The sequence below is a fragment of the Brassica oleracea genome, chromosome C6 (assembly GCF_000695525.1).
Source record: "Brassica oleracea var. oleracea cultivar TO1000 chromosome C6, BOL, whole genome shotgun sequence".
NCBI classification, from domain to species: Eukaryota; Viridiplantae; Streptophyta; class Magnoliopsida; order Brassicales; family Brassicaceae; genus Brassica; species Brassica oleracea.
In genome coordinates, this window is record NC_027753.1 from 18347284 (window position 1) to 18359685 (window position 12402).

At 34.9% G+C, this 12402-nt stretch overlaps 3 protein-coding genes across 7 annotated transcripts; 2 read left to right on the forward strand and 1 right to left on the reverse strand.

The window, feature by feature from the left end:
* The first annotated feature begins 4598 nt into the window (after window positions 1-4598).
* On the forward strand, window positions 4599-8526 carry LOC106300770 (serine/threonine-protein kinase KIPK-like). 2 transcript variants are annotated; one of them, XM_013736983.1, is made up of 3 exons: window positions 4599-4735; window positions 5479-7417; window positions 7491-8526. In XM_013736983.1, exons 2-3 carry the CDS (start codon window positions 5589-5591, stop codon window positions 8359-8361), a joined length of 2700 nt encoding a protein of 899 aa, XP_013592437.1. In that variant the 5' UTR covers window positions 4599-4735; window positions 5479-5588; the 3' UTR covers window positions 8362-8526. The 2 variants fall into 2 exon arrangements, with proteins under 2 accessions (XP_013592437.1, XP_013592439.1); XM_013736985.1 differs by having other exon boundaries at window positions 4730-4862.
* Window positions 8527-8718: 192 nt separating this feature from the next.
* On the forward strand, window positions 8719-9629 carry LOC106298617. The gene is made up of 4 exons (XM_013734757.1): window positions 8719-8993; window positions 9069-9179; window positions 9258-9338; window positions 9431-9629. The coding sequence occupies exons 1-4, from the start codon at window positions 8763-8765 to the stop codon at window positions 9503-9505; spliced, it is 498 nt and encodes a 165-aa protein (XP_013590211.1). The 5' UTR covers window positions 8719-8762; the 3' UTR covers window positions 9506-9629.
* On the reverse strand, window positions 9618-11081 carry LOC106298615 (putative Holliday junction resolvase). Of its 4 annotated transcripts, none has more exons than XM_013734755.1 (7): window positions 11020-11081; window positions 10787-10947; window positions 10653-10710; window positions 10336-10404; window positions 10150-10245; window positions 9949-10038; window positions 9618-9839 (listed from the first exon to the last, which is right to left on the reverse strand). In XM_013734755.1, the coding sequence occupies exons 2-7, from the start codon at window positions 10942-10944 to the stop codon at window positions 9789-9791; spliced, it is 522 nt and encodes a 173-aa protein (XP_013590209.1). In that variant the 5' UTR covers window positions 10945-10947; window positions 11020-11081; the 3' UTR covers window positions 9618-9788. The 4 variants fall into 4 exon arrangements, with proteins under 4 accessions (XP_013590209.1, XP_013590208.1, XP_013590210.1 ...); XM_013734754.1 differs by having other exon boundaries at window positions 11010-11080; XM_013734756.1 differs by having other exon boundaries at window positions 10653-10698; window positions 10787-11075.
* Between the last annotated feature and the right edge of the window lie 1321 nt (window positions 11082-12402).

Consider the following 12402-nt stretch of genomic DNA (forward strand, 5'->3'; position numbering starts at 1 on the left):
ACTGGTGAATATGTATACTAGACAGACATTTATATTTCGAGTCTGCACTTATATTCTATAACAGTTTGATATATTAGATTTGAACACTAACCTGTGAATAGTTTTCCGATGATTTTTTTCAAAATTTTGATTCTTAGATAAGTATGGAGTGCAACTAATTTTTACAGATGTCCATCTTTTTTAATTGACACTTATGTAATTCACCAAATTCATAAAAGAAGTTTTTTTTTTTTTTTTTTTTTTTGTCATCCATAAAAGAAGTTTAAAAAGAAACAAAACTCATATCAATTAAACACAAACGAGAACAAAAGAACAACTTTATAGAGGTAAAAATGAAATCACTTATTTAGAGTCAACTGTAAACAAATCGAGAACAAAAAACATAATCTCCTTTCGTAATTTTACAGTCGATGTTGCCTATTTGGTTTTGGTGATTTGTGTAAGCCTCAAAACTTAATTTATTTTTGTGCATATGAAGTCTTAAAAATAATTAAAATAAACTGTAATATGTTAACTCTTCAACAACGATGATAGATTTAAGAGACCAACATTTGTATTCATAATTTTACGATCGATAAAAATTGTAGTGTTGCAAAAACCATTTATCATCTAGTATAACATATTTTGTTATTCGTTTAAGATAGATTGCAATCTTGTATATAATATATGTTCCTGATATTGTGTAACGGCTTGTCAAAAAAAAATGTGTAAGGGCTTGTCCTATATAATCTGATGTAACACAACGATGAATAATAGGAGAGAAACTTCAAATTTTTCATAGTCTGGGGCTTTGGCTTGGAACACCTCAGGTCCATAAAAAAGTTATATAGAAACTATAAAGTGAAATGTTTGAAATGAAACAAGAAAAACAAAACGATCAAATTATGCAAAATGAAGCAAAATTTCGAGAATGATTATATTTAAAGATTCTGTTGCAGAAAAAAAAAAGTATTTCAAAATCCTAATAAACTCTTCTCTGGATTTCTCATGGTTTGATTTGATGTAAATGCTTGTTAGGTAGGCATGCCTATGTGATTTTGATTGAGATAGAGATATCTATGTGAGTGTATTCGTCTAGAACTATTGACTAGCGAGTGACAGCTATTGAGTAAATATGATGAATACTTCCGTGGTCCGCAGCGATTGCGGAAGTTTGCGGATGTGAAAGTTTTCGAATGTGGATTTTCAAAATATATTAAGCATTTCATATGATTGACACAACGTTTAAAAATTATTGTGTTTACGAGTTATTTTTGACTAATTTATCCACATATGCAAAAGTTAATTAATAAAAAATATTTAATAAACTAAAAAAATTATTTTAAAATTATCCACATATGCAAAAGTTAATTAATAAAAAATATTTAATAAACTAAAAAAATTATTATAAAATGATAATTTTAAAATCCAATAACAAAATAGTAAATATATAAAAATTATATTTATAAAATCATAGTACTGAACTTTTATAATTTATGTCTGGGTTTGTATATGTATATATGTATATTAATGTTGAAACAATTATAGTAAATAGTTTGCTTTAAACTTTTATAATATAAATTAATATATATATATACTAATATATCTTAGTATTTATATTATCTAAATTTAAAAATATTAAAACATATTTTACATTTATATAACTTTTACTTAAAATAATGTTTTATTTTCCTGCAACCACCATCTGCAACCATAAATACTAGATGAAATTAGTTTTTGATTTTGAGAAGTTTGAGACGGTGTAAAACAGTATATGACGTTTTTGTGATTGTTTTAAAACGCTAAAGATCGCTATCACCCGCAGATGATGCGTTTGCGGATAGTAGCGGCAAATAATTCAAGCCCTAAAACTTTTATTAGATCTTGTACTTATTGCTCTTTAGGAATTCAAATCACATCTAGAGTTAGGAGATCGATCATAAATGATGGTTTTTGGCTAGTTTGATCACACAAAGTGGTTTTTGAAATCTTAGATGCATAGATCCTTGTGACTATGGAGCAATCATCTATGCTATATAGTATCAGTAGTTATATAGTTCAAAGTTATTTCATATCCCATTTAAATTACTTATAAATGTGGTCACACTTGCTTGTGAAATCTCAATTTATAGTGTCTATATTGTTCTCTCCACTATCCCTGCGAGTTAACATAATTTTATCTACCTTTAATTCTTTACCACGTTTCCATTAAGAAGTTAATTAGTTTACCATACAGTTAATTATATAAGCAGTATTCGATATATCTTTCATATTGGCTTGATCCCACACATTAGGGTGTTGCAGCTATGCAAGATTAAGGATGGCAGATTTGAATATTTTCCTTCCAAAATATACAATTTGGTTCCGCTGCGTCAAATAGTTTTTCTTGACTATTTTTTGTCAACTCATAATATATTTCCATAAGCAAGAAATCTAATTCATGTTAATTAATGTTTAAAAATATAATTTTGGGATTAGAAAAGCAAGGTGGGAGAGATTAAAGGCGCAGAAAGCGGAATCCTAGGCTCAATGGTTCTCAAGGGCCTATGAAGTCTATTATTTGCAAACTCCACGTTCCAACTATGATTTAGGCTTTTTGCTAGATGCAAAGTTAAAGTGTTATATTCATCTCGATCATAGTTTTATCAATTCATAACCTGAAAACAAATAAAAAGACGCAACCTCTTTTTGGGCAAACACACGGTGGTGGAGTTTAAATAACTCAATGTCTTACCGAGACATAATTTTTCTTTTTTAATCTCACATTATGCTGATATTAATTTTTCCTGTCTGCTTAAATTTGAGCATATCTTTCGTTAAGTCATCAGTGTTTCCCTATTTGGTAACAGGCGCCATTCTTAATTGTATGTTCAGTACTGTTATAGCCTACCGTTTGAAGTCATATTATGAATTTGAAAGGCAAACAAAAACAGTGCTTTTCTAAATCAAGTATATTCACACAAATAAAGTAGAGAAAGCGCAAATGTTGTCTTAAAGCATTATGAAAATTATCTGCGCATTGGGGTGCCTGTCTTGTTCTGACAATATAGCTCTACATTTTTTTATATTAGCATCTTTTTATACACAACTTTGGGAGGTCACTCAGGGTGGTGTTAGCGTGGGAAATAAAATTCATTGCTAGTCACTATTTGAGAAAATGATGGGAAATCTTTTTGGCATTTTGACTCTGGTCAGATGGACTCATGATTATGGAAGTAAATTATTGAGGTTATGAATGGAAGGGCTGGGCAAGTGCAGTTCTTCCGCGATACATTCACCATTCACGTTTTTCTGTTTACAAAAACAGTTTAAGCAGGAGATCTGCATACAGTTTAATATTTTTATTTTTTTTTTGTGGAAAAAACGGCATGCAGATCTCATTTGCTAACATTTGGTGGTGTTGATCTGTTTTTTTTCTTTTTGATAATAAATAATTTTGTTACAAACACTTAACTTTAAAATATATTTATCTGATTTTATAAATAATGTACAATGATTAGATCAAACTATATAGTTTACACTAATACTGTTTGTGTTGTTTAAAAATTATAAGCATGACGTTCAATCGCCGACAAAACACAACATTTTCTTCCTAGAAGATATAAATCTTCCTACATAAATATCAACAAGGGTAAGTAGTTAATATTTTTTTTATGTTTTAAAATAGTTAATATATAGGTAAATGATTGAAATTTTGTAAATCTATTGAGAGAAGACAATTTTAAATGAAATCTTAACCGAGAACATGTATCTATTGAGTTGTACGATCAAATAATTTTCATGACTAATTACCGTTTCAAATATCTTACACCCACTGGTAGAGAGTTTCCCGATGGTAAATTTAACCAAAAGTTCAATATTAGTGTAACCTACCGGTTCTCTCAAGAAAATCTTGATCACCTAAAAAGAAAATAAAAGAAGTAAGTATCTTATAAAACATTTACATGTATTTCGGCCGATCTTATAGCATCTAAGATATTTGTTTAGATATCTAGGTGTAATTTTTGTTGTTTTAATATATAATCTATAGTTTTAAACTGATTTTGTCATTCATAAGTTATAATAAATTATTTGACCGGTTTGATCTGTTTCTTTCCTGCATAATCCGCTTGATTTGCATTTATCCCGTATGATCTGCACTTATCTTGTTAGATCTGCACTTGTCCTACTTGATCTGCATGATCTGTTTAATCTGGCCCGCTTGAGATGCTTTTAACTTTCAAAGCCTGAATCATCCAAGAAAATTCTTCGGTGAATTCTATAACTGTAACTGTTCTATGACATGACAATATATAAGTATCAGATAATGGCTAGACAAGTGCAATTCATTTCGTTTTGTGAATGACAAATGAAGAAGTTCTTCTATTTCCTTCTATATACACTGTACGTTGATTCAAATTTAATGTTTAATTATTTTGAAAATCCAGGTAAAATTTTGAATATAGATATTCTGATGTTAATAGTGTAAATATCTCTTGAAGTATGCAATGGAGTATTATTTTCTGACGCATATAAAATGAAAGACTCGCAAATATATGCTATGGGGCCCACCATGTTTTTTTTTTCAACTTGATCATCTCTTTAACACTATTCACCAAAAACAAAAAATTACACCAAGCCCCATAAATTAAAAAGAAAAAAACTTTAAAATCCTTCTCTCTGGATCTTCTTCAAGCTTAAAGCCATTTAGGGTTTATTTGAGCTTCACACTTTCCTCGATTTTTGAAGTATCTCATGAGCCTTACCTCCTTTCTGGGTAATCCCTCTTCTTTTAGATTTTTTTTTCTAAACCATTATTCTTCATTTGCACTTTATCTTCTACTGTAACTCTCTTTGATTGCTTTATCATGAGATTTGGGGACCGTATTCAGGAGGTTTCTCTGGTGGGTTTTTCCTTCTTTTTTTTTTCTGACCTTTCATTTTCTCTATGTGGTGTTGTTCTCTCACTGGCCTTTGTCCAGTTTCCGTTTGTAATTAATTTGTTTTAATTTTCTGGGTTTATCTTTGTTTCACATTTGAGATTTGCTTGTGGAATATTTCTTGTTAATTTATTGTAATTAATTGGATTAAATCGATTCATCACTCCTTGCTTCAGCTACTAGTCTTTGTTTCCTAATATATTCAATTCATGAGATCTGAGACTTACTTCAACCATTCTTCTTCTAACGCGGTTTGATTTTTTGGTGTAAATAATTGTTTCTGTTCCCATTACTCAACTAATCTTTACTTTCCAAAGACTCTGCCTTTTTTTTTTTATAAAAAAATGTCTTCTTTAAAATCTTATGTTGTGTAGGGTTTCATGATTGTGACCTATAACCTATTAATTTGCAGCCCTTTTGTAGATCTGTTTGCTTCATCTTTTGGCTTCTCCACTTCCTTTTTTAAAGTTTACTTCTTTTTCTTATTTCTTATCAATCTACACACATTGAAGTTGCTCACTTTCATTGTGACTGTTCTGTTCTTTACAAGTTTTTTTTCTTTGTCTTGTTCTTTTTTCAGGTACCTCTGATTGTTGCACAAGTTTAGAAACATATCACAGAAGAAGATAAATGACTATGCGTAACTTTGATTCCTCAGAGTTTTAGATACTGTGCAAAAAGCCTGTTGCAATGGGTTCATGTGAGATTGTGGAAGAGAAGGATGAAGTCAGATTAGCAAAACATTATGGTAAATCTGTTTTGGGATCATCAAGCAAAGATTTGGAGGGGAAGCAGCGAGAGTATCATGGTTCTCTTGAGTATGACATTGATAAGCTTTTTCAATCTATACCTTTGAAACCACCATCAACCAGGCTACTGAGCTCTTCTTTCCATAACATTGCAACAAGCGCGAGTGCTGGTCCAAGCAGGACCACAAGCCCTTCAAATAGAATCGCCATGAAGAAACCGGGGACGCCTCAGTCCCCTAGAGTTTTTGGTCTCTCTGATTCAGTCTCTTTGAAGCAGGCTCTGAGGGACCGTTGCATTTCCAAGGCCTCTGAGATGGCTGCTCAGAAACGGTTGTCCAAATCAGCAGCTGCGTCTCCGAGGGTCTCGGAAGCAGACAGGATCAAGAGTTTGTATATCCAGGTTTCGAATGAATCTAGTAGAAGGTCCAAGGGTAAAGCAAGCTTGGTTGAGATGCCTTTAATGCCGGAACAAGATAAACCAAGTTCTTCAAGGAGTGTACCTCCGCGGTTTGAAGAGCCTTCTGACACCATCTATGAGCTATCTCAAGCTGGAACCAGTTTGGGAAATGAAATGCAGGAGATTAAGCCGTTGCATAAATCCAACAAGTCTTGTCTGAGTTCTGACAGTGGAGATTCTGAGATAGAGTTAGATGAAAACGTTACCTCTCTTGAAGATGATGTGAAAGAAATAGACAAACATGTTACATCACTGCCTTCTGATTCTAGTAAGATAGATAATGCGAGGGAGCTTGAAGAGAAAGCTCTCTCTTCCACTCTGGATATGGAGCAGAAAGGGAAGTTGGATAACGCAGCTAGCTCAGGAACAGAGAAGAGCAAAACAGTACGCAAGGTAACAAGAATGATTCCACGTCCCAAGCAGCAGCCGAAGAAGAAGATTTTGGTAAAAAAGAAGTTAAAGATCGGGATCGTTTCTGTAACTAACACAACGAAGAAGGATGGAGAAAGCGAGACTTCCTTAGAGTCTACTTCAAAGAAACTCATCTGCCAAAGATGTCACTCTTCGTTGAAGAGCACCAGCATAGATAACCCACCTCCTCCCTCTTATACCACTAGTCATGATCCTCAGTTATGCTCAGACAGTTTGAGCTCTATTTCAAATAACGTTGGTAAAGAAGCTAATCAAGTAGCAGATGAGAACTCCTCTGGCTCTGAAGCTGAGATTGTCGTCACGAAACAAGCTGTTAACTCGAGTAACAACAGTGGTAACAGCGCAAGGGATGAGAAGGAAGCAGAGAATAATCCAACTTCAAGTGAGAAATTCGAATTCTCCCTGAGCTCAAAAGACAGTCTTGGAGATTACAGCTGGAGCACAAGCATGAGTGAAGGGAGCAATATAAGCAGGTTTAGCTGTGGGAACAAGCCTCACATGTCGATGGATGTGAGATGGGAAGCGATCAAGCACGTCAAGTTGCAATACGGCTCTTTAGGATTACGACGCTTCAACCTTCTCAAGAAACTCGGTTGCGGAGACATAGGAACAGTCTATCTCGCCGAGCTGATTGGTACAAACTGCTTGTTTGCCATAAAGGTGATGGACAACGAGTTCTTGGCAAGAAGGAAAAAGAGTCCAAGGGCACAAGCTGAACGTGATATACTCAAAATGTTGGACCATCCTTTCCTTCCTACACTATACGCGCAGTTTACTTCGGATAACTTGTCTTGCTTAGTCATGGAGTATTGTCCCGGAGGAGATCTTCATGTGCTTAGACAGAAACAGCTAGGCAGATGTTTCCCTGAACCTGCAGCAAGGTAAAAGATTGTCTTCTTCACTCGCGCCATCTAGATCTTACTTAAAAACTGATGATTAAAATTTGGTTTTCAGGTTCTATGTTGCGGAGATTCTACTTGCATTGGAGTATTTGCACATGCTTGGTGTTATATACCGAGATCTGAAGCCTGAGAACATTCTAGTCCGTGAAGATGGACACATTATGCTTACGGACTTCGACCTCTCACTCCGTTGTGCAGTGAACCCTACTCTTCTCAGGTCAACTTCTCCTCCAGGGAACGATCCCGCGAGAGTGTCAGGTCCATACAACACCTCCAGCTGCATACAACCATTCTGCATCACCGAACCATCTTGCCAGGTTTCGTGTTTCAGCCCAAGGCTCTCCTCAAACCAACAACAAGGTGGAAAACCGAAAAGAGCTGATCAATCTTCGAGGATCCAACAACGCTTGAAGAGATCATTGCCTCAGCTCGTGGCTGAGCCAACAGAAGCGAGATCCAACTCCTTTGTGGGAACACACGAGTACTTAGCTCCGGAGATCATCAAAGGAGAAGGACACGGCGCTGCGGTTGACTGGTGGACGTTCGGGGTTCTTCTTTACGAGCTTTTGTACGGGAAAACACCTTTCAAAGGTTACAACAACGACGAGACTTTGGCTAATGTTGTCCTGCAGAACGTCAAGTTTCCAGATAGCCCGCTGGTGAGCTTCCAGGCGAAGGATTTGATCAGAGGGCTTCTGGTTAAGGAACCAGAGAACCGGTTCGGGTCAGAGAAAGGATCAGCAGAGATCAAAAGACATCCTTTCTTTGAAGGGTTGAACTGGGCTCTGATCCGGTGCGCAATACCGCCTGAGCTGCCTGATTTGTATGAGTTTGGAGGTGGACCAGGTTCGCCTGGAGGCAATGATGATAGGTATCTTGAATGTAAAGCCATAGGTGATCATCTTGAGTTTGAGTTGTTCTAAGCTAAGCAAGGGTCATTAAGAAAAGACAAGAAAATTTTCTGGTAGAAGAAGCATTCAGATGTAAACGTTGTTGTAATGTATCATATAAAATCCTTTTTAAGTTCTCAAAAGTCTAGTAGTATGTATAAATTAAAGTTATTTTCCTTCTCAACAAAGATTGCATCACTGTTGAAGAAAAGCTCATCTTTGATCATCAGATTGGGCTCCACCAAAATTGATTTTATAACTTTTACTTTTGGCGGGATTGCTTGGTTTGATTTTGGAATGGTGTAAAAGCAAAGCAATTACGTTTCAGAAGATTGAATTGAAGCAAAAGCAAAAGACACTTTTAAAGTACCATAAATAGATGTTGGGAAAGACATGAGAGACTTGTTGTGATTAACAAAGAAAGAAAGACAAGAATGAGTAGCAAGAACTTGGGAGCTGCTCCTGCTGCAGGTTCTGGAGGCAATATCAACGGTAAGCTTCCAATGGAGGAGAACGAAGAAGAAGAGATGTGGAAAGTGACTGTGTCTAGGTTTCAAGCAAGAGAAGAAGAGATAGAGAGGAAGAAGATGACTGTTAAGGAAAAAGTTCAACAGAGGCTCGGTTTTGCTGAGGAAGCTACAAGATGCTTGACTCAAACATTGGAAGTAAGTACATCAAAGCCTTTATTTGGTTTAGACATGGTGACATAAAGAAGTTGATAATGTTGTAACTAAAAACAGGAACTGGAGATAATGGGAGATCCAATGAGAAAAGAAGTTGGAATGGTGAGGAAGAAAATCGACATGGCGAATCGAGATATCAAATCTTTGGCTCAAAGCTGTCAGAAGAAGGTTCTTTCAGAATATTTTTTTAAAAATGTTTTGTGAACTTTGTAGTTCTGCTTAACAGAAGAGAATGATGTGGACCAGGAGAAGGAATACAAAGAGACATTGGAAGCTTTCAACGAAAAGAACAAAGAGAAAACTCACCTTGTTTCCATGTTAATGGAGGTAATATGGTCCAAACCATATTCAAAGACTTGAAGCTTTGTAGAATATTCTTAGAGCAGATCTAAAGTGTGTTAGTGACCTTTGTTTGGCAGCTACTGGCTGAAAGCGAGAGATTAAGGATGAAGAAACTGGAGGAAATCAACAAGACTGTTGGAACTTTGCAATGAGGAGAGGAAACACTCCACATGGATCTTACCTTTAAATTTCGTATTAGACTCTCTATTCAGGTCATTTCAATTAAAAGTGAGCTAAGATGTCGCATGATGCACTATTAAAGAATGATTTTTCTAATGCTTAAGGGTAAAATACTATTTTGTTTAATGGAAGATATCTTTGTACACAAAAGATAATGTCACAAGCAAACAAACATCAAAATATTCATATATCTAAAACTAGCTCTTATAGAGAAATGTTACAATCAAACCAAATTTGTCATTACACGTTTCCCTTTTACTCTGCTGGCTCACCGTTCACATGCCTGTTTGCGTAATCTAAGTACTCCTGCAAGTAATAATCAAAACATAAAAGTGGTTTCCAAACAAGAAAGGAGGCGAATAGAAGACAGACTCATCAAATAGTCTCATACCAATGCAGAAATGAGTGACCGTACCTGAAGGATAACTACAGCGGCAAACTTGTCCAACATTGTCTTCTCTTGAACCGGATGCAGCTTCAAGGGCTTCAGCATCAGCTCAACAGTCTGTGGAACAGTATTACATGACATCTTATAGCTTATAAGTAAAGTGATTATATGCTAACACTTATGTTTGATATAACTTGCAAGATTTCTAAGCCCGAATAAACTATATACCTTTGATGATAACCGCTCGTCCCAATATGTGTATTTCGCATCCTTGAGTTTCTCGGTTTTACGAAGTTCCTCAATGAAAAGATTCACAGTGACAACCTGTTCCAATTTGAAAACTCCACTTTCTAGTTATAAGTGCTAGTCAAGAGGACACATACTTAGCAATTCAGTGAGGGGAAAAAAACTTACGTCTTCAACATTGTTCAGTTTGCCAAATGGATAACCAACCACTAAGCCCGATACAGAAAATGCTTTGACCTGCAACGAGTAAAAGGGCAGTACCCGAACAGAATTCATAAGTCTACTTGTTGAATGTTGGTAGATTATATACAATGTCAAGAAACTAGTGTTGGATCATATAACTTAATAGTAAAGTTAAACTAAAAACACCTAAAAAAGATTAAACAGCTTATAAATGGTGGTTTCTACACTTCTTAACACTGTATGCTTGTTTAGCATCTACTTACAATCTGGCTACAGCTAAAACACAAGAACAAGCAACCTACCAGGTTCTGGAAATCAGTAGCCATCAAGTCAATGTTTGTTTTCTTCCTGAGCAGAACACTACAAGAGAGAAGTAAACATTTCAACTAATATCTGACTGAACAATTTGACTAAAACTTAAAAAGGTAAAATGTACCTCAGTGGAGAGGCAATCATGTTAGAAGGATCTGAAACAGCTAAACCGACATACTTATCACCAACATCTAACCCTAGGAACCGACCAGGGACTGACACTTTTGTCGTCTTCAACGCATCACCTAGTATTAGTAACTTCAATGGCTTCACATACTTCATTATCTGCACAAACAGCTCAATCAAACTTCCGAAGCAGCTGAACGAACTTTGAGGATTGTTTGTACCTAAAGGAACCTTCAATCAGACAAATGAAACTTTCAGCACGAAATTTCAGACGGTGAAGACTTGAAGAAGAGCCAGCGAGTTTAATTTTAAGGTTGACCTGACAGATTGTTTACTTTAAACCGGAAATCAGCTGGTTCGGAGTGGTTTAAGTGTTTTTTTTTTGGAAATTGTCTCGGTTTAGATTATACCGGATTTCTCTAGTCAAAATTACTACATTTACTACATGCAGTCGGTTCTTTATGATAATTCTAAATATTTTGGATAAAAAGAATACTTCAATCATTCATTTTTTTGGATAATTCGGTTTATAATTAGTACTAGGTGGTTGCTCGAAAATTCGTGGATACAAATATCGTATAAAATATATATTATGTATACAATGTTATAAGTTTTAAATAATAATTAGAAACATTAAAATATAATTTTTAACTTCAAATAGTTTAAAAATCAGTCGTAAAGTTTCTATAAAAATAACTGATGAATATTTATTAATAACAAATGCTTGTGGAATTATATATGTAATTATCAAATTAACTTCACCAAGACATATTATGCATCTTTCTTCGGTCTTTTTTATTTTTTTTCAATATCATTTAGTTCTTTTTATTACATTTTTGCTAATGTTTTCCTAATTTTTTTACATATTTTTTTGCTAAATATTTATTTCTCTTTCTAAATGGTAATACAAAACATACCATAAATAAAACAAGTCCACAACGACATGCCAACCGTTATTCTGGGAAAAATGTAAAAAATTATAACTACACTTCTAACATTTTAGGTCTTAATAACAAAGAACTGAAAAGCCAAAATATAAAATGATAACTTATTTGTTTAGATTATAATTATCTAAATACAGAACATATGTTAATATTGATATGATTCTTTGTCTATAAAATAAATAGTAATTTATTATATTTTATATAGGCGTCATAGAACTATGGAGCAGCACCGAACATCTCGATGTCCCCATGGGGGTGACTTTCTGAGTCGTCTGCTGCCGGCCCTTCCATCAGAATGTAAATCACCCCGCCAACTGTGAAGAGCCCGAGAGCCCGATGAAGGCGAAGGACCAACTCCCCCCCCCCAAGGTGGAGGCGGCGCCGAAGTCTGGTGGGTTGTCAAAGAATTCCATCTATCAAAAACAAACATTGAAACGAAAGTGAGAGTCAACTAAATAAAACAATGGACTAACATATATTTGCGTTAAAATCAAAACACTGTTTTCGAAATTGTGTTTGCTTGGCCTAAAAAAGAAACACGACCCGTCCCTTGAAAAAACAAAACAAAAAATTTGATGAAATTTCTTTTCAGTAGTGAATCTAGATCTGTGAGCATTTCAGGTATTAGTTCTTTTGGATATCGGATAGTTAGGGTAGGAATCAGATGATC